The sequence below is a fragment of the Mus caroli genome, unplaced genomic scaffold (genome assembly GCF_978045245.1).
Source record: "Mus caroli unplaced genomic scaffold, Mus_caroli_1 scaffold_6, whole genome shotgun sequence".
Taxonomy (NCBI): domain Eukaryota; kingdom Metazoa; phylum Chordata; class Mammalia; order Rodentia; family Muridae; genus Mus; species Mus caroli.
This window is the reverse complement of record NW_028227261.1, coordinates 16937230-16959265: the sequence shown is the minus strand read 5'-3', so window position 1 is coordinate 16959265 and position 22036 is coordinate 16937230. Positions and strand designations below refer to the sequence as shown.

The 22036-nt window shown below is 51.2% G+C and overlaps 1 protein-coding gene across 3 annotated transcripts in view; it reads right to left on the bottom strand.

The window, feature by feature from the left end:
* The window catches only part of Padi4 (peptidyl arginine deiminase 4), a 28512-nt gene extending 16990 nt beyond the window's left edge, over window positions 1-11522 (bottom strand). For all 3 annotated transcript variants that reach the window (XM_085838381.1, XM_085838382.1, XM_085838380.1), the window contains exons 1-4: window positions 11431-11522; window positions 6606-6786; window positions 2429-2495; window positions 81-148 (exon numbers count right to left, since the gene is read on the bottom strand). In XM_085838381.1, coding sequence (XP_085694507.1) covers window positions 81-148; window positions 2429-2495; window positions 6606-6786; window positions 11431-11522 — 408 coding nt within the window. The remainder of the gene's footprint in view (window positions 1-80; window positions 149-2428; window positions 2496-6605; window positions 6787-11430) is intronic.
* Between the last annotated feature and the right edge of the window lie 10514 nt (window positions 11523-22036).

Below are 22036 nucleotides of genomic sequence, written 5' to 3'. Positions count from 1 at the left end.
CCTGTTCAGCTCATCACCACAAGGGGGCGCCACAGGAGAGCCCAGTGGCACTGAAGTATTGACTGACATTTGAGCCTCACCTGATCCTTCCCGGCTTGGGCCGGCTTCACTCTGCCAGTGCGGGTGACATCTGCGCTCAGGGACAGTTCTGAAATCCGAGAGAAGAGATCTGGTGGGGGTGAAGCCCAGGGCTTCCAGAGTGGCCCTGAGGGACAGGTCTCCCCCAAGCATGTCCCCCTGTTTGTCCCAGAGAAGCCAGAGTACAATTCAAAGGCCAGAGGCAGGACTTCCAAACACTGTGCCCTTCAGGGGCCATGACCATGATGCCAAAGCAGTTCTAGCCACCCCAGTGAAGCCTCCGTATGCCCTGCCAGGTCACTCAGTTTTGTAACCTGTGAAATGGGATTGTGGAGGCAAGTGTAACATCTCGGCACAGAGTCTGGCGCTGGAGTGAACCTCACGTAATTTAAATGTATACTCATGGATGAAATCCATTAATGAAACGAAACCTGGAGGTTTCACATACCATATACCTATTCAATACGCACTTAAATAAAACGACCATGCTGTCCAGGCTCAGATCTCACTAATTTAATTTTTAAAAACGTAGATAAAAGGTCTCTCTCTGTTGTCCAGCCTAGCCTCAAGCTCCTCCATGATCCTAAGAATGAATTTTTAAATGATTTTTTTAAAAAAGTGCCTTGGTGTTTGTCTGCATGTCTGTCTGTGTGAGGGTGTCAGATCCCCTGGAACAGGAGTTATAACAGTTATGAATTGTCATGTGGGGCTGGGAATTGAACCAGGATCTTCTGGTTGATCCGCAACCAGTGCTCTTAACCACTGAGCCATTTATCTCTCTAGCCCCTAAGAATGGATTTTTAAAAAAATATTATATAATTTTTATTTAATTTTGTGCGTATGTGGTGAGGGGTAATAGTGTGGTTGCCAGTGGAGACCAGAAGAGGGTGTTGGATCCTCTGTAGCTGGGGTTAGAGATGGTTGTGAGCCACCGGATGTAGGTGCTGCTAGCCAGACCCTGTTGGAGCAGTACATATTCTTGACCGCTGAGCCAACCCTCCAGCAACACTAATAGATTCTATTTAAAGATGAGTAGTGGGCTGGTGAGATGGCTCAGTGGGTAAGAGCACCCGACTGCAGCTTCCGAAGGTCCAGAGTTCAAATCCCAGCAACCACATGGTGGCTCACAACCATCCGCAACAAGATCTGGCGCCCTCTTCTGGAGTGTCTGAAGACAGCTACAGTGTACTTACATATAATAAATAAATCTTTAAAAAAAATAAAGATGAGTAGTAAAAAAAATACAAGTATATGTGCATGTATGGGCTATTAACATGATAAAAAGAAATATAAATAATAGGACTTGGGGAACACAGAACTATCTGCTACAAAAAGCAGCGCACATGTGTATGTGTGTATGTGTGTATATGTGAATATGTGCATGTGTATATGTGTGCATATGTGCATGCATATATGTGTATGTGTGTGTTTGTGTTTGTATGTGTGTATATGTGAATATGTGCATGTGTATATGTGTGCATATGTGCATGCATATATGTGTATGTGTGTGTTTGTATGTGTGTATGTATGTGTGCATGTGTGTATGTGTGTATATGTGCATGTGTATATGTGTGCATATGTGCATGCATATATGTGTATGTGTGTGTTTGTATGTGTGTATGTGTGTGTGTTTGTATGTGTGTATTGTGTGTTTGTAAAGCATTTATAAGGTATCTCAGAGACCTGTGTGTAGAACCGAGGTCCTCACTTCCCACCCTGAAGAGCAGTTATTACACTGTGATTCGAGTCTTCCAGTGCATTTGTGTTAACTGAGTAACTGTCAGAGGCCCATGGAGCTGGAAAGTCACTGTAGCTGAGGGCGACCTTGAGCCTCTGACCCTCAATCCTCTGCCTCTCAAGGGCTGGGAGTACAGATGTGCGTCAGCACACCTGGCTTATGCAGGACTGGGGACGAAACCCGGGGCTTCATGCTACCTAGAGAAGTTCTCTCCCCTCACCCTCGGCTGTCATCCATGTTTCTGTATGTAACTCTTTAGGGAGGGATATTTATGAAACACCAGATACGTGCATGGCTAGAAATGATCAATTTTCTTTGCTTACTCAAAAGTAAGATCTGGTCACGATGTGTCATGGGGAGAAGCCTTGTTGAGGAGGGGATGGGCATGTATTATGTGGAGGGAGAGGGCAGCTCTGGCTCCTCACTCTCTCTCTCCCTCCCTCCATCCTTCCCTCCCTCCCTCCCTTGTTTTTCTTCCTTTTTGAGACAGGATCTCAATCTATTGCCCTGGCTGGCCATGAACTCACAGAGACCTGCCTGCCTATGTCTCCAGGTGCTGGGGTTAAAGGTGTGCGCCCTTGGCAGCTCTTTAGTGCCCTGGTCATCACTTACCCACCCCAGTGATATAGATCAGGGCTTGGACTGGGGAAGTCTTGGGTCCATAGTATGAAACTCGAACCTATAAGACAATAGCAGACATTTATGATTTCTCTTAGTCACTCAACAAACAAGTTTGAGTGCTGCTGTATGCCCGCTCAATCCAGCTCAACTCTGCTAATTACGAAGTTGTAGAAAATGGTCCCAAGGGAGCTCAGAGATGGAGGGACCCGCCCGGCCTGAGAAAAGGGGGTGAGGGAAGAGTCCATGAGGGGTGTTTATTTATTGGCTAATTTTATGTCACCTTGACACAAACCAGAGTCATCTGAAAGGCTGGAACTTCAATTGAGAAAATGCCTCCTTAATATCCATTGTTGGGCATTTTCATAATTAGTGTTTGATGAGGGAAGGCCCAGCCCATTGTGGGTGGGGCCATCCCTGGGCTGGTGGTCCTGGGTTCTATAAGAAAGCAGGCTGAGCAAGCCACGAGGAGCAAGCCAGTAAGCAGCCAGTAAGCGGAACCTTCCATCAGCTCCAGCTTCCAGGTCCCCACCCTGTGTGAGTTCCTGTGCTGACTTCCTTCTATGATGAACAGCAATGTGGAAGTGTGAGCCAGATAGACCTTTTCCTCCCCAACTTGCTTTTGGTCATGGTGGTTCATCACAGCAACAGCTAGGGTTCTAACAAAGTGTGTCTTGAGAAATTCTTGGAAGGGGAGTAGGGGATCAGCAGCTGGAAATGGGGTACAAAAAGCATTAGAGGGGAAGAAAGAGCAGGCAGTAGCCGTGGAACTGGACTTCAGGTTGTCTCTCAGGCACCCGGAAGCAGGCCCTCAGCTGTAGAGTATGAGCTGTCTGTGCGGCCTCCAGATCAGAAGGCTGGGGAAGAGAGTGGGGAGGGGGAGGGGTGCACCTCAGGGGAGGATGACATGAAGCTCTGGGTTCATCTCAGTCCCTCTGCCCAGTTAAAACTGAAACAAACAAACAAACAAACAAGTAAACAAAAACCCAGAGAGGGGTGTCTGATTGACCCAGCTGTCAGGGAGGTGGGGCATTGGGAGGGAGATGCTTGAGTGACATGAGCTAGGGACACCAAAAGCAACCAAAGAGCTACAAGGAAAGGAGCCTATTCTGACATCTGAGGGGACACACTGAGGAGTGTCTGTCTGAGGGGACACACTGAGGAGAGTCTGAGGGGACACACACTGAGGAGTATCTGAAGGAATACACTGAGGAGAGTCTGAAGGGACACACTGAGGAGAGTATGAGGGTACACACACTGAGGAGAGCCTGAGGGGACACACTGAGGAGTGTTTGAGGGGACACACTAAGGAGTGTCTGAGGAGACATACTGAAGAGTGTTTGAGGGGACACACACTGAGGAGAGCCTGAGGGGACACACTGAGGAGTGTTTGAGGGGACACACTGAATAGGTCTGAGGGGACACACTAAGGAGTGTCTGAGGAGACATACTGAAGAGTGTCTGAGGGGACACACCCTGAGGAGTGTCTGAGGGGACACACTGAGGAGTGTCTGAGGGGACATACACTGAGGAGAGTTTGAGGGGACATACACTGAGGAGTGTCTGAGGGGACACACTGAGGAGTGTCTGTCTGAGGGAACACACTGAGGAGTGTCTGTCTGAGGGGACACACACTGAGGAGTATCTGAGGGGAAACATACTGAAGAGGTCTGAGGGGACACACTGAGGAGTGTCTGAGGGGAGACACTGAGGACACATTGAAGAGTGTCTGAGGGGATACACTGAGGAGCAAAATATTGGGGGTTCACACTGAGAAGCCCCTGAGGGGATAGAGTGAAAGAACATACTTAGGGTTCATACTAAGAAATGCTTGAGGGGACACTGAAGGACCACATGGAGGAGCCCCTGAGGGACACACTGAGGAACCACTGAGGTGCTGGGTTCTGTCCTAGAGACAGTAGTTATCCTGGAGGAGAGAGGGAGGAGACAAATGACAGCATCATGAGTTCTCTGGACTCTGCAGTACATTTTAGTCTGGGCTCCCTGCCTTCAGTCTGCTCCCTGGGTGCAGGCTACTTGCTTGGCACCAGCCAGTAACATCTTTGCACAGAACTTTTCTCTGGCTTCCTGTCCGCTCCAGAAAATGAGGCTCCTAGCCTTGTGTGGTGGCACAAGTTTTATCCTAATACTGGAGAAGCTAAGGCAGGAGGATTGAGAGTTTGAGCAGAGGCTGGACTAATTAGCAAGATTCTGTCTCAAAACACAGGAAAAGTAGAGCAAAAAGGAGAAGAGAGAGGGGGAATGGGGAGGAGGGAAGACAAGGTGGGCCCCACAACGAAGCCTCTGAGCTGGCTCCCTCACCCCTCACTTCTCCCCCTATCTTTGTCAGAGGGGACTCTTTCAGTGCCCTCAACCTGTGTCTTGTCGCTATCATCCAGGGTGAGCCTAGGAGCCACCTGGGTGTTCCAACTCTCTCCCAGGCTGGCCTTTGGTTCCATCCTTCAACTTGCTTCCTCTTCCTCCTCTTCCTCTTCCTCCTCCTCCTCCTCCTCCTCCTCTTCTTCTTCTTCTTCTTCTTCTTCTTCTTCTTCTTCCCTCTTTCTCCCTCTTCCTCCCCCTCCCTCCTTCTCCTTCTCCTTCTCCTTCTCCTTCTCCTTCTCCTTCTCCTTCTCCTTCTCCTTCTCCTTCTCCTCCTCCTTCTCCTTCTTCTTCTTCTTTTTGAGACAGGGTTTCTCTGTGTAGCTCTGGCTGTCCTGGAACTCACTTTGTAGACCAGGCTGGCCTCGAACTCAGAAATCTGCCTGCCTCTGCCTCCCAAGTGCTGGGATTAAAGGCGTGCGCTCCCACTGCTCGGCAACTTGCTTCTTTTTATGGCAAGTATTCCCTGACTGCACCTGCCAGACACCCTAGCTACCTCCGTGTTCTTAGAGTGGGTGGCAGCATTTTGTCCCCCAGGAAAGACCAAACTGGGTATGCTCCTCCAGGGAGCACGGTGTCTGTAGGAATCCTAGAGGATCTTGTGGAGACTACCTACGAGGGTCCCACCCTCAGTCCTGGAACTTGTGAACAAGACACAGGGTACAAAGTTTCTTAAAGGTAAGTTAAGGGTGACCTTGGAATTCAGTCCAGTGGCGTGTGTCCTTACAAGAGAAGCACACAGCCGGGCGTGGTGGCGCACGCCTTTAATCCCAGCACTCGGGAGGCAGAGGCAGGCGGATTTCTGAGTTCGAGGCCAGCCTGGCCTACAAAGTGAGTGCCAGGACAGCCAGGGCTACACAGAGAAACCCTGTCTCGAAAAACCAAAAAAAAAAAAAAAAAAAAGAAAAAAAAAAAAAAAAAAAGAGAAGCACACAGTGGGGGAGGAAGCCAAGTGACCAGAGGGGCACCACCACTGACATAAGCTCGGAGAGATGGAGCGTGACCCTCGAGGGTCGCCACAGAAGGACCCCCCTCCCCCAGTGGCCACAGGAAGCTAACACACTGGGACACAGAAGGTGCTCCTGGTGGATCCCTGCCTGTGGCCTTCAGCATCCTCTCAGCCACAGCTACCTGTTTTCTACCTGTACGTTACCTGATGCTCCCATCCCAATGGCGTCTTGTGTCTGCATGAGGTGGTATTTACTAAACAGTAATACATGGATGAACTTGAACAAGACCCGGACCTTCATAAGCCCTGCAAGTGTCACTGTGAACGTGACTGCGCCTCTGGGTGTACCTAGGAGGATGTTTCTAGAGCGGTTTAGTCACACTGTGAATGTGGGTGGCGCTGTCTGGGGGTCCTAGACCTGCAGCCTCTCACTCCTGCCGCCAAGCCTTCCCACCGTGATGAACTGAGCCCTAGACTGTGAGCCAGAATAAGCCCCGCCTTCCTTAAACTAGTTTTTATTGGGTATTTAATCTCGGTGATGGGGAAAAGAATGACGGGGACAGATGTGCCATCTGTGCGGGCACAGAGGACAAAGGAGTCACTATGAACTTGTCCAAGAAGGGGAAGGAGGCTCGCCCAGGGTGGGCCTTGAGCATGGAAGCAAATAGACTGTGCAGTGGCTGACATTTCTCATCCTCGGGCCATCAGGCCCCACACACCCATCAATCAGGCTCCACCCCACCTATCAGGCCCCACCCCATCACATCCATTAGGCCCCACCCCACCTATCAGGCCCCGCCCCACCCCACCCATCAGGCCCCACCCTCACCACACCCATCAGACCTTTTCGTCATCTGTTCTGCTGCTGGCTGCTTTCACCTGTAGGGTCACCTCCAGCTCAGGGTCCAGAGGCCATTTGGAGGCCCCCGAGGTACTCTTCTTGACTGGAGGTCCATGGATGACATCTACGATGACTCCTGCAGAGGCTGTGATGCTGAAGGATGTGTAGCCCTTAGGAGCAGAACTGTGGAGTGACAGAGGCAGGCTGAAGCACCCATGATGAGAGGGCCCACAGCCATGTTGTCTCCAGACATAGACATCCTTTTTCCAGCAGGAGGAAATACAGGCCACCACTGGGCTTGCCCTGGCCAGAGAGTAAATCTGGTGTGATTGCCAGGAGGGAGTGAGAACACAGAATGGCAGGCCTCTTCACCGAAGGAGGCCTTAGACTTGGAACAGAGACCTCATTGGGAGGTGAGCAGTATGCACACATGGAAGCAGTGTGCACACATGGGACCATCACCAGTGGGCATGCCAAGGGCTTTGTGCATATAAAGTCACACACAGGGGGCTGGAAAGATGGCAGTACCCCTCCCCACAAGAACAAAGACCCCACAAATATAACAACAACCCAAACAAAATCACACAGGTTTCTGGAGTTGTGGCAGAACAAATATTCTTTGTGAATGAGTGTGTGTGTGTGTGTGTGTGTGTGTGTGTGTGTGTGTGTGTGTGTGTGTGTGACAGAGTATATAGCCAGGGCTGTCCTGAAACTCAGTAGACCAGGCTGGCCTGGTCTGGAATTCATGGAGACCCGCCTGCCTCTGCCTCCAGAGTGCTAGGGTTAAAGGCATGAGCCACCATCACCCGGAGGAACAGCAGATCTTCTTGAGGCTCATTCTCACACAAAACAACTGGATCAGGGGTCAGATACACTTTAAAAATCAGCAGGAGTTGGGTTGGGCATTGGTGGCACATGCCTTTAATCCCAGCATTCGGGAGGCAGAGGCAGGGGGATCTCTTTTTAGTTTTAGTTTGAGGCCAGCCTGGTCTACAGAGGTAGCTCCCAAGACAGCCAGGGCTGTCTCAGGGTCTGGGAGGTGTGGGGTAAGAAGCAATGTTTGAAGGAGTAGGTGAGGGCACAGGAGTAGAGTTGGAGGCTGGAGAGAGAGTGGAGAAATGTCAGCACAGTCCTCACGATTAAATTCTCCAAATAAAACTTAAAAGCTTGCTGGAAGCCAGCTGGACCCCAGGCTTTCTCAGAGCTCCAGATGAAACAAAGGGAGCTTTAGTTCTGAGTGCTTGTCCAGGGGTGGGCATGGCAAGGCGTGGGGCTGGGGCCAGCGGGAGTTTAGGTTTCAGTTTCTGGGACTGGAGTTACCTGTCGGGAGGCTACTGTGTGCTTAATCTGCAATGCACTCTCTGTGCCCGCGTCCCTTTTGTGCAACATGGCTCTGTTAGCTTCCTGCTGACCTCGCGTCCCATTATATGATGGCTTTCTGCCGACTCTGCCCCTTTCTTCCTGTGAACTGTATAGAAGCTGCTGTACTTCTTAACAACCGTGCTTAGCATTGGTCCTCAGCTTAGGCGTGGACTTCTGGTCTCAGCTCTGCTATCTCCTTTATTTTCTCATCTCCTGTCCTTAGTCCTTCCCCCTCTTCACTGAAGAACAGCCTGCTGGTCCCGGTAGGAGGGCATTGCTGAGTGAGCATAGGAGAAGGATTGTCCCCAAGGACACATCTCTCTCTCTCCCTCTCTCTCTCTCTCCTATTCATATATATATATATATATATATGAATATATGCATTCATATATATGAATACATATAATATATAGACATATGTATGTTTATATATTATATATAACATATATAATATATTATATATATTATATATATTCTCCCCAGAGACCTGCTATAGCCAATGTACAGTTCTTGACTCAAGGCCAGCAGCCTCAGCCTCCCGGGAAACTGGGCACAACCAGTTTCCAAGGCTGCTGCAGACTTGGGGGTGGAGCCCAGAGGTCTGTGCTTCCTTAGGTCTCCCGGGTGCTCTGTGCACCCTCAGGCGTGAGAACCACACCCAGGAAGCTACTGACCCGGCTGCTGAGTTACCCAACTGAGCAGAAGCTGAGGGACCAGGAACACAGGCTCAGCAAGGCACTGATGAAGCCAGTGGCTGAGAAAACCTGCATTTTATCTTATTTTATTATGATATATATTTTTTTAATGAGGCAAGTGGAATTGTTTCCAAGTCAACAGAACCTGATGGACAGAGGGAAGAGCCCAGGTTTCTTTCTCAAGAGACTCTGAGGTGAAGAAGCTGTGAGGTGGGGGCAGGGAGGAGTTGCAGGCTTGGGTGAGCCACAGTCGGGATACACAGCACCGGGGTAATGGAAAGCCAGTGCGGTGACGCACGCCTTTAATCCCAGCACTTGGGAGGCAGAGGCAGGTGGATCTCTGAGTTCGAGGCCAGCCTGGTCTACAAAGTGAGTTCCAGGACAGCCAAGGCTACACAGAGAAATCCTGTCTCGAAAAAACAAACAAACCAAGAAACAAACAAACAAAAAAACACAAACAAAAAAAGGAAAGCCAGTGCAGAGGAGTGACAACAACAGTCACAGCAAGGCCAGCGGAGGAGGAGGGTTCCAGGACAGGTGTGGAGGAGCCTGATTTCTGGAACATTCTCTGTCCTTTCTCTTTTCCTCACACCCATCTTTTGGCTCCACACCACACTCAAGGATCAGAGAGCTACGTGGCACAGAGGCCAGACTTTCCTGGAGGACTGTGGGAAAAAGGCTGGGGATGGTTTGGAGCCTGCCCTGGGGAGACAACAAGAGAATGACCAGACAAGGGTTTTGATTTCGAGTATATTCCCCCCACCCCTATCCCTGCCATTTCTGTAAAAAAGATCCCAGGGTGACTGAGGGCCAACTTCCTTTCACTCACTCAACAAAACAGAAACACCACTATGCACAAGGTCTGGTCCTCCCTGCACATGCAGGTGCCCCGCCCCCATGTGTACAGGCGCGTGTGCACATGCTTAGCCACGGAGTCATTATCTACCTAATTCACAGCACTCATTCACCCCCAGCATAGGCTGGGGTTCCCATTGTGAACACAACACCTTCTAGTGTCACCCAGGGCCTCTCAAACCACAGGTGGCCTCTTCTTTGTCCCCTGGTCCCCATGCTTGTGGGGTTAGGCCTGAGTTCCTGACAGGGCCACAGAGCTTGGCATCCCTGTCTAGGGGTTTGCTCATATAGCACTGCCTGGGAGGGGCAGTTAAAATGACTTATTGTCGGTCTGTCTATTTACTTATTTATGTCAGATCCTGGTGTGGCCCTGTGAAAGGCCCAGGACTCGAGTTTGCGCCCCAGAACCGTGTGCTAAGAAGCACGGGGGTGCAGGCTTGCTCCCAGCGCTGGGAGGCAAAGGCAGGTTGAGCCCATGCCCTGAGAAGGGCAGAAGTTCTTCCAAGACCTCATGCAAGCGGCACAAGCTGCTGCCCCCCTCTACCCCCGCAGCACAGCCCTCCCATTCTTGTATTCCCTTCTCACGGACCGGACATGCTCCAGTGTTGGCTCTTCCCGGGGGACAAACACCCACATTTTCATCAACACCCCTGTCTGATCAAATGTGTCTGCTCAGATCTCCCCATTTGAAAACCGCCATCAGGATCAGCAAGATGGTTCGGTGGACAAAGGCGCCTGCTGCCAAGCCTGCCGACCTGAGTCCTGGAACTCACATGGTGAGAGGAGAGAGCTGACTCCCACAGGCTGGCCGCCGACCTCGGTACACAGAGCCTGAGGAATGACACCTGAGTTTGTCCTGGCCTCCGCAGGCTCCCACACACCCCTGCATCTACAAACACGCACACCCCTGCAGACACATACAACAAAAGCACTTGTGACCTAGACTTAAGGTGAGAGCTAGCCTGGGATCCTGGTGAGGATGCTGGGCTAGCTCTGGCCTCTGTTATCTCCTTGGCACCCACCCTCGAGCAGCTTGTCCTCTGGGAGTGGGGGCCTCTGATGTTACCAGGCTTTCTCTTCCCTGTGTCCTCAGCCTCTCACCAGTGGCCTGGGGGCCACCCAGACCGCCAGTGCTTTCCTGCTGCTGGGGTCAGACAGTCACTGACCCACTGACCCTGGGCACCTCCCAGAGGCCTTTATGGACATCACTTGGGTCACGATGCCCAGCTCTGTGGGGGAAGCTGCTGCAATTTCCACATGAAAGGCTGCATCAGACTCCACCCACGAGGCTTCCTCCATTGTCCTATGTGACCTGGAACCTGGCAAAGGTCACAGTGCTCAGTAGATACTCAGCTTATATTTGTTGAATGAACAAGGGAATGGAAAAATGAACAACAAATGAATTGTTGGGGATCTGATCTGCCCAGTACTGTACAGAGTACCTAACAAACAGCACCTCAGAGTATTTAACAAACAGCACTGAGGAATACCTAACAAACAGCACCACGGAGTACCTAGTAAACAGCACCTCAGAGTACGTAACAAAACAGCACCATGGAGTACTTAACAAACAGCACCATAGAGTGCTTAACAAACACATTTGGAGTTGCCACACTTAATCCTTAAAAGTCATTTCATGAGGTAAGGTAAATAGGCTCAGCTGCCCAAGCCCTCCCTACCATCAGCCTACAGCAGGGACTGTTTCTCCCTTGTTAGGCAGCCCTGTAATTTCTTGCATTGAGGGCCAGGCAGTTGTATTTATACCTCACAGAGAACTAATTGGCACGATAGGCCCCACACCTCCGGCTTATCTCTCTAGCAGATCTCTTGCCCAGAACCTGAGCTGGGCCAGCAGCGCCCAGCCCCTGCCTGCCCCAAACAGCCCCCAAAGGCCCAGGATCTCTGCCCCTCTCACCCGCGGACATCCAGCGGGGTCGCCGTGCCCACCACACACACGGCGTGAGTGGGCTGCTCAGGGGCCACGTGGATCACCGCGCCCTGGGCCATCCTTGCTCGTTTGGTCAGCAGGCAGCAGGAAGCCCCTGGGCTGGTTCCTTTATAGTGCCAGGCAAGCCCATGAGTCAGCACCTGCCCTGCCCCGGAGGCCCAGCCCCTCTCCACTCAGGTGCCCCAGTGGCTGCACAGCCTCCTCTACCCTGGTCCACCCAGGACCCCCCGATGGGTGTCCACAGTGAAGCCTGCAACAGCAGAAGAGTGGGGCACTCGGAAGCCTGTGAGGGGAGAGCACAGGCTATGCCCTTAGCCACCCCTGCCTGGGCCGGGACTGCACATCTTGCCCAAGCACATTTAACAAGACATTGGAAAGAAGGGGAGAAAGGCAGGAGAAGGCTAAACAGAAGGCTATTCTGGGCGTGGCTGAGGTTGCCGCCCCACCCCCCACTCTTCTCTTAGGGACCCTCTCTTAGGGACCGCTGAAATGCACCCAGGACAGTCTATGAAACTCAAGCTGTTACTGTCCCCTCCCCCACCTCATCCTTGAAGCATCTCTGAGGTCAGCTCACATCATCACACCCACTTTCCAGATGAAGAAACTGAGGCCCAGGGTAGAGGAGGCTCTGCAGCCAGTCAGGATTTGAACAGAAGCGTGACCACAAGGTAGGGCCTTTATTAGCAGTCTGTCCTGGTGACGTGGTCTTTTCAAACCTTAAGACAAAGGCTTCTCACTGCAACACCAAGCATCCGAGGGCAGTTGACTGCCAGCCCATTTTATAGAAGGGAAAGCTGAAGCACAGAGAGGGAAAAGTCCTGGGGGCCATGGACTGCTTGTGGCACGGCTGGGAGGGGAAACCGTGTTACCCAACCTAGAGGTGAGGTTTGCTGCATACCCTGGGTATCTGCCTCTATAGGACCTCCCCCAGAAGACCAGATGGTGCTGGTGTGGGCCGCACCTGCCCTGAGGGCACTCATGAGGGCTCTGCACCTGGTGCCAGGGCTTTCTGCTGCTGGGGTGAACTGGGGGTGGGGATGGACAAGTCCTAACAGGGAGCACCCAGAGAGGGTGTGTCTGTCTCAGAGGCTGCCGAGAGCACAGGGTGTTGGGGGGGGGGCAGGGCTGTAGAGCTGGGCTTCTCAGGTTTTCCTTTGGCTTCACCTCAAAGGCCGCAGGATTAGGTAGACCTGAGCCCATGGCCTCCTGGCCAGCGTCCCCAGAGCTCAGCACATGTGTGTGTTGGATAGGAGGCTACTGGGGGTCTGAGAGGCCAAAAAAAAAAGGCTCCCGGGTCCCGGGATCCCTAAACAGGAGTTAGGACCAGGGTCCCTTTCTGTCCTCAGGGGGTTTGGTACAGGAGCCAGGCCACCAGCCATAGTATAAAGACATGGTAGGAGTCTATTTTGTCCCTCCTGTCCCTCCACCATGTGAGTCCTGGGCATTGAACCCCAGGTCACCAGGCTTTCTGGCAAACATCATCTCCCTGGTCCCCAGCCTGATTTTTTGTTTTGTTTTGTTTTGTTTTTGTTTTTTGTTTTTTCAAGACAGGGTTTCTCTGTATAGCCCTGGCTGTCCTAGAACTCACTCTGCAGACCAGGCTGGCCTTGAACTCAGAAATCTGCCTGCCTCTGCCTCCCAAGTGCTGGGATTAAAGGTGTGCGCCACCACCGCCCGGCCCCAGCCTGGTTTTTGAGACGGGATCTCACGAAGTCCACTCTGCTGGCTTCCAGTGAGTTCCAGAAGAATGTGTCTCTGCTTCCTCAGCGCTGGGATTCAAGTGTGGGCCTCCACCCCGGCAGGGCCTTACATATGTATGACACACATGTGCACATCTGTGCGAGTGTGTATGAGCCCTCCTGAGAGCACAGAGAAGCCACGACACAGCGTTGAACATCTTCCTCTGTTGAGAGTTACTTGATGTTTTGAGACAGGGTCTCTTACTGAACCCTGATTGGCTGGACTTGCTGACTCTACAAATCGCTTTTCTCTGACTCACAGGCCCTGCCACTGCACCTGCCTTTTTATGTGGGTGTCGGGGAGCCAAACTCAGATCCTCGGGCTTGGAAGGCAAGCACTTCACTGACTGAGCCATCACCCCAGACTTACCCACGCTGTTGAGAACTGTATGTTTTTTAAGATGCACAGTGTGCCGCGGGATGCTTTTCTTGTTTAATAATAATGATAATAATAACTTATTATTATTATTATCATCATTATTATTAGAAGTAGTATCATTATTTATTATTATTGTTGTTATTGTTATTGTGTGACACAGGCATGCACAAAGGGCAGAGGACAGGTCTGTCGATCTGATCTCCCCTGCCACCTCTACATAGGTTCTGGGGATCAAACTCAGGTCATGAGTCTTGGCGGCAAGCTCCTTTACCCACTGAGCCATCTTGCTGACCCAAGGTAGTCATTGTCAAATGATGGCTGCAGTCAAGCTCTCTCTTCACGTAGGAAAGTAGGAAACTGTGTTTCTGTCACATTTTCTCTAGCCTGCCCTTTCTGATGAGCATCTGACTTACGGCCGCTCTCCGGAATACTGATTTATCGTTCTATGCCCCGCCCCCTGCCCCCCGGAAGTGGGTTCGCAGAGTCAGACTCTTGCTTTCCGAATGACTCTATCGAACCACACCTACCTGAGCCCACTCCTCGTCATCCCTGTCCCATCCCTGTTTGTTTGGTTTCTGTTTCCACCGTGTCACAGCCACGGACGTCGCTGATGTGACCGGCAGATGCTTCAGATGTTGGGTATCCGGCGTTAATCAGCAAGCCTTGCAGATGCTGAGCTACTTTGAAGATTCCACCCCTGGGCTTTGACTGTAAAGCCCTCGTTCGCATCTCTCCGGTGGCAACTTGAGGGCTGAGCCGGCAGCCTTCAGAAGTAACCCTGACATCTGAACTTGAACCTGGGCGGGGTTTAGAATAACACAGACACCTACACTTTCCTCGGGCGTGGGTGATTCTCTTCCTGAGCCTGTTTGTTTGCCCAGTGGATTCCCACCCAGCAGAAGGTTGCCAGGGCTGGGTGCCACAATGGCCAGGTGTGGCCAGCACGGCCCAGGGCTTCTTGGCTTCTCAGGGCTTTTGCTCCCCGTCTTTCAGACATCACCAAGCTCCCCCATTGTTAAAGCAGGGTCACTCATTGTTGTCTGTGATTCAAGGGTCCTGTGGTGTAGAATGAGCAAGCTGGTAGTTACAGAAGTAGCCATGGTGCAAGCCATGCTTGCACTCCCTAGCTGCTCTCCTGCTCTCCTAGCCGCAGTGTCTGTCTGTCTGTCTGTCTGTTGGTGCAATTCCTCCTGCCACTGGCAGATACATTATCTTCTAGGTCTCAAGGATTCAGACCTTGGCTTCTTTGGAATGTTATTGTTACCAAACTTGGGGTCATAGTCTATGTGACCCAAGAAGCCAGGCGGAGCCACCCGATTTTGAGAAGCCAATTAAAGCAACCACATAACTAACAAAACAAAACAAACAAAACAAACAAAAAACACAACAGGAAAAGGAGATTTAGTTAATGTGGCCACTCTAGAAACAGGGACAAAGAAGTACAGTGAGCCTCTCAAGTCCCTCATCAGGGTTCTGAAGTGAGACTGAAATCTAAACATCAGGCGGGAGAAAGTGGCTCAGCGAATAAGAGGGCTTGCTGCTCTTGCAGAGGACCTGAGTTCGATTCCTGGCACCCACAGGGCGGTTCACAACTCTCTGTAACTCCACTTACAGGAGATCTGACGCCCTCTTCTGGCCACTGTGAGCCACACACAGAGAGACACACAGACACATAAATTAAAATAAAATGTAAAAGTTCGTTAACTTTTAACTAGAGGGGCAGGGATCTGCACATCTAAGCATGCCATGGTCCCTGGCGACCACTGACCTGTCATTATCTGGACTCCAATTTCTTCAGAAGGGGAGTTTAGTAAGTTGTTGGCATAGTGGGAAGTCTTTTCTGGGAGACAAGTTCCCAGCCTTTTCCTTTGCCTATCACAAGGTACCCAGGGGGATTCCAGTGTTGGAGTGGCCCACCATTTCACTAGTCTGATAGTCAAATGGAGAGACGCAAGAGTCTCTAAAATATCCTTTTCTCTGGCAGGCCAGTTACATTTTGATGGCTGCCTAGTATGGCCCCTGAGTACAGAGAATATTCCAGGGCTACTGGCTGTACCCTGAGCTCCGGGTGACTGTCTCACTCCTGGAGAGAAAGAGTCTGTAAGATCACACAATGAGAATCCAGCACTTGTTCCACCCCTGACGCTCGGATCTGACCGTGGAGATGTAACACAAAGGCCAGAAATAAGAGATTGTTCTGGGCTGGGCGGTGGTGGTGGCGGCGGCGCACGCCTTTGATTCCAGCACTGGGAAGGCAGAGGCAGGCGGATCTCTGTGAGTTTGAAGCCAGCCTGGTCTATATATCAAGTTCTAGACCAGCCAGGGCTACATAGAAACAAAACAAAACACACTCATAAATGAAGGCATTTTTCAGATGCACTGGTGGGAGCGTCAGGTAGACGGTTACAGGAGCCCAGGGAAGCTCTGTCCCAGGCCTCGGAGACTGTCTGATGACACTCTGAGCACTGAGGTGATGGATGAAAGCTGGTGGTTTGTTCCATCACATCCCCAAAGACCTCAGTGACAGTCACAGCGGGTCACGTCAGGTGCTGGGGGGTGAGGAGTGGCCATCACGGGCACTAAAGAGAGTACAAAGTAAGTTTGCTCCCAGATTCTGTAACTCCAGAGAAGCTGGCACTCAATGCTCCCCGCGGGCACCCGCACACTTGTGCTGTGTATGAACTCATGAAGGCACACTACACACTATGCTGGCTAGTCTTGTGTCAGACTGACACAATATAGCGTCATCTGAAAGGAGAGAAGCTCCATTGAGAAATTCCTGAGATTCACCTGTAGGGAATTTTCAGACTTAGTGAGTGGGGGGAGGGCCCAGACCATTGTGGGCAGGGCCATCCCTGGGCTGATGGTCCTGGGTTCTATAAGAAAGCAGGCAGAGCAAGCCATGCAGAACAAGCCAGTGAGCAGCATCCTTCCATGGCCTCTCATGAGCTCCTGCCTCCAGGTTCCTGCCCTGCCCTGCTTGACTGAGTTCCTGTCCTGACTCTCTTTCAATGATGAACAGTGAGCGTTATGGAAGTGTAAGCCTAATAAGCCCTTTCCTTCGCAACTTGCTCTTTGGTCACAGTGTTTTCATCTTGGCAGCAGAAATGGTAACACACACACACACACACACACACACACACACACACTATGTGCATGCAGAGGGCGTTGGATCCCCTGGAACTAGAGTTACAGGTGGCTGTGAGCTGCCTGGTGCTGGGAACTGAACCTGGGTCCTCTGTGAGAGCAGCAAGTGCTCTTAGTCACAGAGCCACCTCTCCAGTCCCCAAGGAGGAGGAGGAGGAGGAGGAGGAAGAAGAGGAGGAAGAGAAGAGCTGGGAGCACACAACCATGAATAGACACACACAACCACAGAGAGACAGACAGACAGACAGACACAGAGAGAACACACAACCACAGTCAGACAGACAGACAGAACACACAACCACAGACAGCCTGACAGGTGGAGGGAAGGAGGGTGGGTGGGAGGGAGAGGGAGAGGGGAGAGGGAGGGAGGGAGGGAGGGAGGGAGAGAGAGAGAGAGAGAGAGAGAGAGAGAGAGAGAGAGAGAGAGAGAGAGAGAGAGAGAGAGAGAACTCTGTACATATGCTAATGGGCTCACGGACTCTGGCGCCCAGCTGGGGAGTTGGGAGGAAGAACCCTGACTAGACTTCCGGTGTGACCCAACCACCTCCTCTCCCTTTTCAGTCCATTAGCTGTCACCAGGATATGTGAAACTATTGACACAGCTGTCCTCCACCCGCTCACTCAGGGCCTCTTCTGGCCTTGGCATTGCGGCGTGATTGACAGCACGATGTTATCTTGCTCTTGGAAGCTCCAGGCAGCTGGCCCCTTACCAGCAGCATCCCAGAACTCCTTCTCTGTGCACTGCCCAGTTGCCCAATGCCTGCCACGAGCTCAGCTTGATCTGCTCACGTGTGCATTCCACATTCTCCTTATCAGCCACTGTCTCTTAAAATCCTACAATCCTACAATGTACCAATCATCAGGAGGATGTGTAAACCTATGGGAACTTTAAAGACTGCTGAGCTGAAGTCTGCGCTGACACCATGCAGCTAAAGAACCAGCCTTTAGGAGACGTCTGCGGTCACATTCCTGACTGTGCCCCTCCACCCCAGCCACAACCGTGTCAGCCTTTCCAGCTCTTATGTCCTTGTTTTTCTTTATGGGTTTTACAGTATTGTTTGCGCTTGCCTTTGTGTTGACGGATGGATACCCTATGCCTCCGTGACTAGTTTCTTTAATGGCGTGCTGTTAGCGGGGTTCATCCATGTAATCAACCGTGTAGGGTACAGATGGCCCATGGCCTGTATGACCTTTCACCCCGTGCATATGAAGCAATACAGCTATGCATCCTGCAGGCAGCGGGAGTTCAAGTGTTTGGCTAATACGACCGCTGCTGATGGATTTATCTGTGTGTCCTGGCGACAGCTTTAGAGCTTCTCCAGTTATACACACGAGTGGCATTTCTGGAGCAGGCTGTGTGGCCACTGCCAACGTGACATGCCGTAAGCCCTCCTCTTTCATGGTTGTACAGACTCATGCCATCAGCGGCTGTGAGACTCCAGCTGCCCCGTACTATTGCTGACCTCGACTGTGGCTGTGCAGGGCTGCTTTTCTCCTCTGCATCCGAGGGAGTAGCGTACATCCCGTTTGTTTGTGTCCCTGTGTGATGTGTGGGACGGTTGGAGGGTGTGAGTGTGGAGGTCAGAGGACAATTTTCAGAAGTGGCTTCTCTCCTTTCACCGTGGGATGTTCTCAGGATGGAACTCAGGTGTCCCTGCTTGGTGGCAAGCGCCTTGATACCTCGCTAGCCCCCACTTTGGGCCTATTTGAGCAGAAAGTGAATGGACTCAGGCTTGGTAACCTGAGGTTTCTTCTAGATCAGTGGCTCTCAAAGATCAACAGCATAAAGCAGGTATGAAGGTGAGAGCCTGTGATCCCCGCACTTGGGAGGGGGAGGCCAGAGGGTCAGAAGGTCAAGGTCATCCTCAGCCAGTCTGGGCTCCAAGAGACCCTGGGTCTAAGGAAATAAATAAACCCCCAGGCTTTCCCACTAAGCTGAGTAGAAACTGAGCCCATCATAGTTATGAGGGCCGAATAGCTTGGGTGAGGATGGACAGGGTTTGCATGCAGCCGGGTTTAGGAAACTAGGAAATGAATAAGTCCGATCTTTGGGGTCTGCCGACTCCCATACTCCTTAAAGAACACAGATGACTTGTGTCCCTCCCAACTTTGGGATGAAGAGAGGCCCGGCCACCAGAAGTCTCTCAAAGCCACAGCTGTAGAGTGGTAGCTAAGGACCCTGACTCCATGTCCCCTGTTGGAAGGCCACTCATGCTGAAAAATCTCATTGATGTTCTGCCTTCCAGCTTAAAAAAAAAAATGGGGCTGAAGCCCACGGTCCTGGGTGTCCTGTTAAGGTAATTAACAATGAACCACAGATTTGACGACAGCCAGGATTCAATTAAAGACCCGTCTGGGGTCTGGCGCTGCCCTCCATGCTTGTCCCAAGCTCTTCAAAGGCAATGGAGCATTTTTCTGCCTCTGGAACTAGGATGCCCGTGTCTCTGGAGGGACACACTGGCCATGCTACAGAGGAGCCCTGAGTGGGGCCATGTCCCTGGCAGCCTATCAGAGTTATGTCAAATCCCTGCCACCAGAGAACAATGAAACTCGGAGACCCTGGTTCAGGGCCCTGCCGTGAGAGACACTCTTAGAGGAAGCAAGAAGCCTCCATCTTCTCATGAAAACATGTCTCCTGTTGTCTTCAAGTCCTAGGGAGTGGCTCTGGTGTTGTACTGTGAAGGTCAGAGAACACATACCTGCTTGGCCATCAAAGCCCTGCTGCAGTCAAACTTCTGCAGACAGACAGCTGCCGCTTCAGAAGACGCTAACACCAGAAAAAAGCATGACACTGCAGACCGTGGAGCCAAATGTCTGAAATTTTTTTTACTTTATTTTTTAGAATTAAAAAACATGTATGTGTGTGCTTGACAGTATGTATGTACATATCACATGTATGCAGTGTCCATAGAGGCCAAAAGAGGGCGTCAGATCCCCTGGGATTGGAGTTACAAAGGGTTGTGAGCCACCAGGTGGGTGCTGGGAACCAAACCCAGGTCTTCTGCCAGCGTACTGAGAGCTTTTAACTGTCATCTCTCCAGGCCTAACAAACTGTATTTATGGTTTTGTTTTGTTGGTTGGTGCTTTTTTGACTAGTTCTCACTTTGCAGCCCTGGCTAGCCTTGAACTCACTATGTAGACCAGGCTGGCTTTGGAATCATAGAGATCTGCCTACCTCTGTCTCCAGAGTGCTGGGTTTAAAGGTGTAGGTCACCATGTTCTCTTCCTCCTCTTCCTCTTCCTCCTCTTTCTCTTCTTTGGCTTCCTCAGTTACTTCCAATTACGTCCTTCCCCATCACATAGAAACAAATCACTGAGTGTGTGCATGGTGACCTCTTAGCAGCTCCCAGCAGTCCCTGGAGACAGAGGCCAGCACCATCTCCATCTTACCAAGGAGAGTAAACTCCAGAGAGGGTAAGTGACGTGCCCCACCCAGGTCACACAGCTAGCGAGTGGCATAGCCAGCATGTATCTGGTGCTATCCGACCTGTGTCACAGCCATGGTCACTTACTGTCTGGGACACATACAGTGTGTCCTCCATATATAGCTAATGAACTGAGAGAGCGTGGACCAGAGGCTCCTGACTCTTCCCCATCCTCAGAGCTCTCGCTCCTGAGTAGAGCCTACCCAGGGTGGAATAAAACCTCAACCGGTGTGCATTGGCACATCGGCTGCTTCCTCCCTTGTAAACAGGAAGGCAAGAGGAAGAAGAGAGCTGGAGAACCACGTCTGTCTTCAGGCTCCTCGTCCCAGAGGGTGGCTTCCGACTTCAAGCTCTTAGCCTTTTCTCTTTTCCTTCTTTTCTTTACATTTCTTTGTTTTGCTTTGCTTTTTACATTGAAGAACCCCCTGACTCCATTTTTCGTGTGTGCACATACATGTGTGTGCATGAATGCATTTTGGTTCTTTGCATGTACACTTGCACGTGGAGGCCCAAGGCTAAGACGGAGATTCATCCTCAAATGCTCTTCTACTTTACATCTTGAGGCACGTGGTAATCCTGTGATTCACCAGAAAAGCCAACTCCACCATCTTGGGCCCATTTAAAGCAAGCATTTATTAAATATTAAACATTGACCTAATACTGACTTTGGTCAGGGCTGTTCCTTGGAATTTCCTGAGAATGGCCTTGAGCCACTGCTGCAGGGGCTTATAAGGGCAAACGTATAGGCCACCGTACTTTCCCATGAGGCTTTGTTATTTTCCAAAAACTACAATTCCCAGCATTCCAGAAAGTTACCTGGTTCCTGGGCAGGTGGGGCTCGCAGGTTAATTTTGGGGCATTCCACTGGGTCTCTCAATCAAGCCCAGAACTTGCCAAGATGGTTAGTCCCTGTCTTTGTCTTCTGAGGCCGGACACCAGATGGCTTGCCCACGTTGACCCAGCACTGACCTGAGTTTCTGCGTACCTGAACTCTGGTCCTCACACATGTGTGGCTAGTGCTCTAACCACTGAGCTATCTCTCCAGCCAGACTCTTGACTCTTGGATCTCTCCAGGATGCTGCTGGGTGCCATGATTAGTAGATGCCTATAGGGAATGGCTGATTAGAGAGGAGGTTGGGGGCAGAGGGGGTGGGGTTAGACAGGAGCCTGCAGGCATGGGCTGGCTCTGCTCAGCCACAACTGTGACAGAAAAGGTGAGGGTAAACCTGACATCTTACCGTGAAGCAAATAAAACATGTGCTGGTCGTGGAAGGCAGGGACCCAGCTGCCAACAGGGGGAAACCTTTTTTTTTTTTTTTTTTGCGACAAGTCTAATGCAGTCCAGGCTGAACCTGCTATCTAGCCAAGAATGGCCTTAAAGTTCTGATCCTCCTGCATCTGCGTGCTAGGTCTGCACTGGTGAACCGTCATACCTGGCTTAGGCGGTGCTGGGACGGAAGCCAGAGTTTCCCGAATGCTATGCAAGCTCTCTGCCAGACAGCTATGTCCCTGGCTTGCAACAAACAAACAAACAAATAAATTTCTTGCCTCATTTTCTGTTCCTGTTTGTTTTCTCCTGGGAGTGTAACAGTTGCCCCTCCTCTGGATAAAGTAGACTTGACTCTGGGAAGTAGTTGTCCAGCCAAGGACTACATTTCCCAGAGTCCCTTGCACTCAAACATAGCCAAGAGCAACCAGCTTTATATAGGGAAGAGCCTCTGCCCCTGGGCTGGAAAGTTCAAGCTTCAGGGTAGGGGATGCCAGGTAAAGACTGAGGGATGCTGGGAGAACTGGAGGCCAGGTCTGCATTGGTGTGTAAAATATGCACCTCAGCCCCTTGTTCCGGGGTCTGAAACCAAATGTGTGTGTGTGTGTGTGTGTGT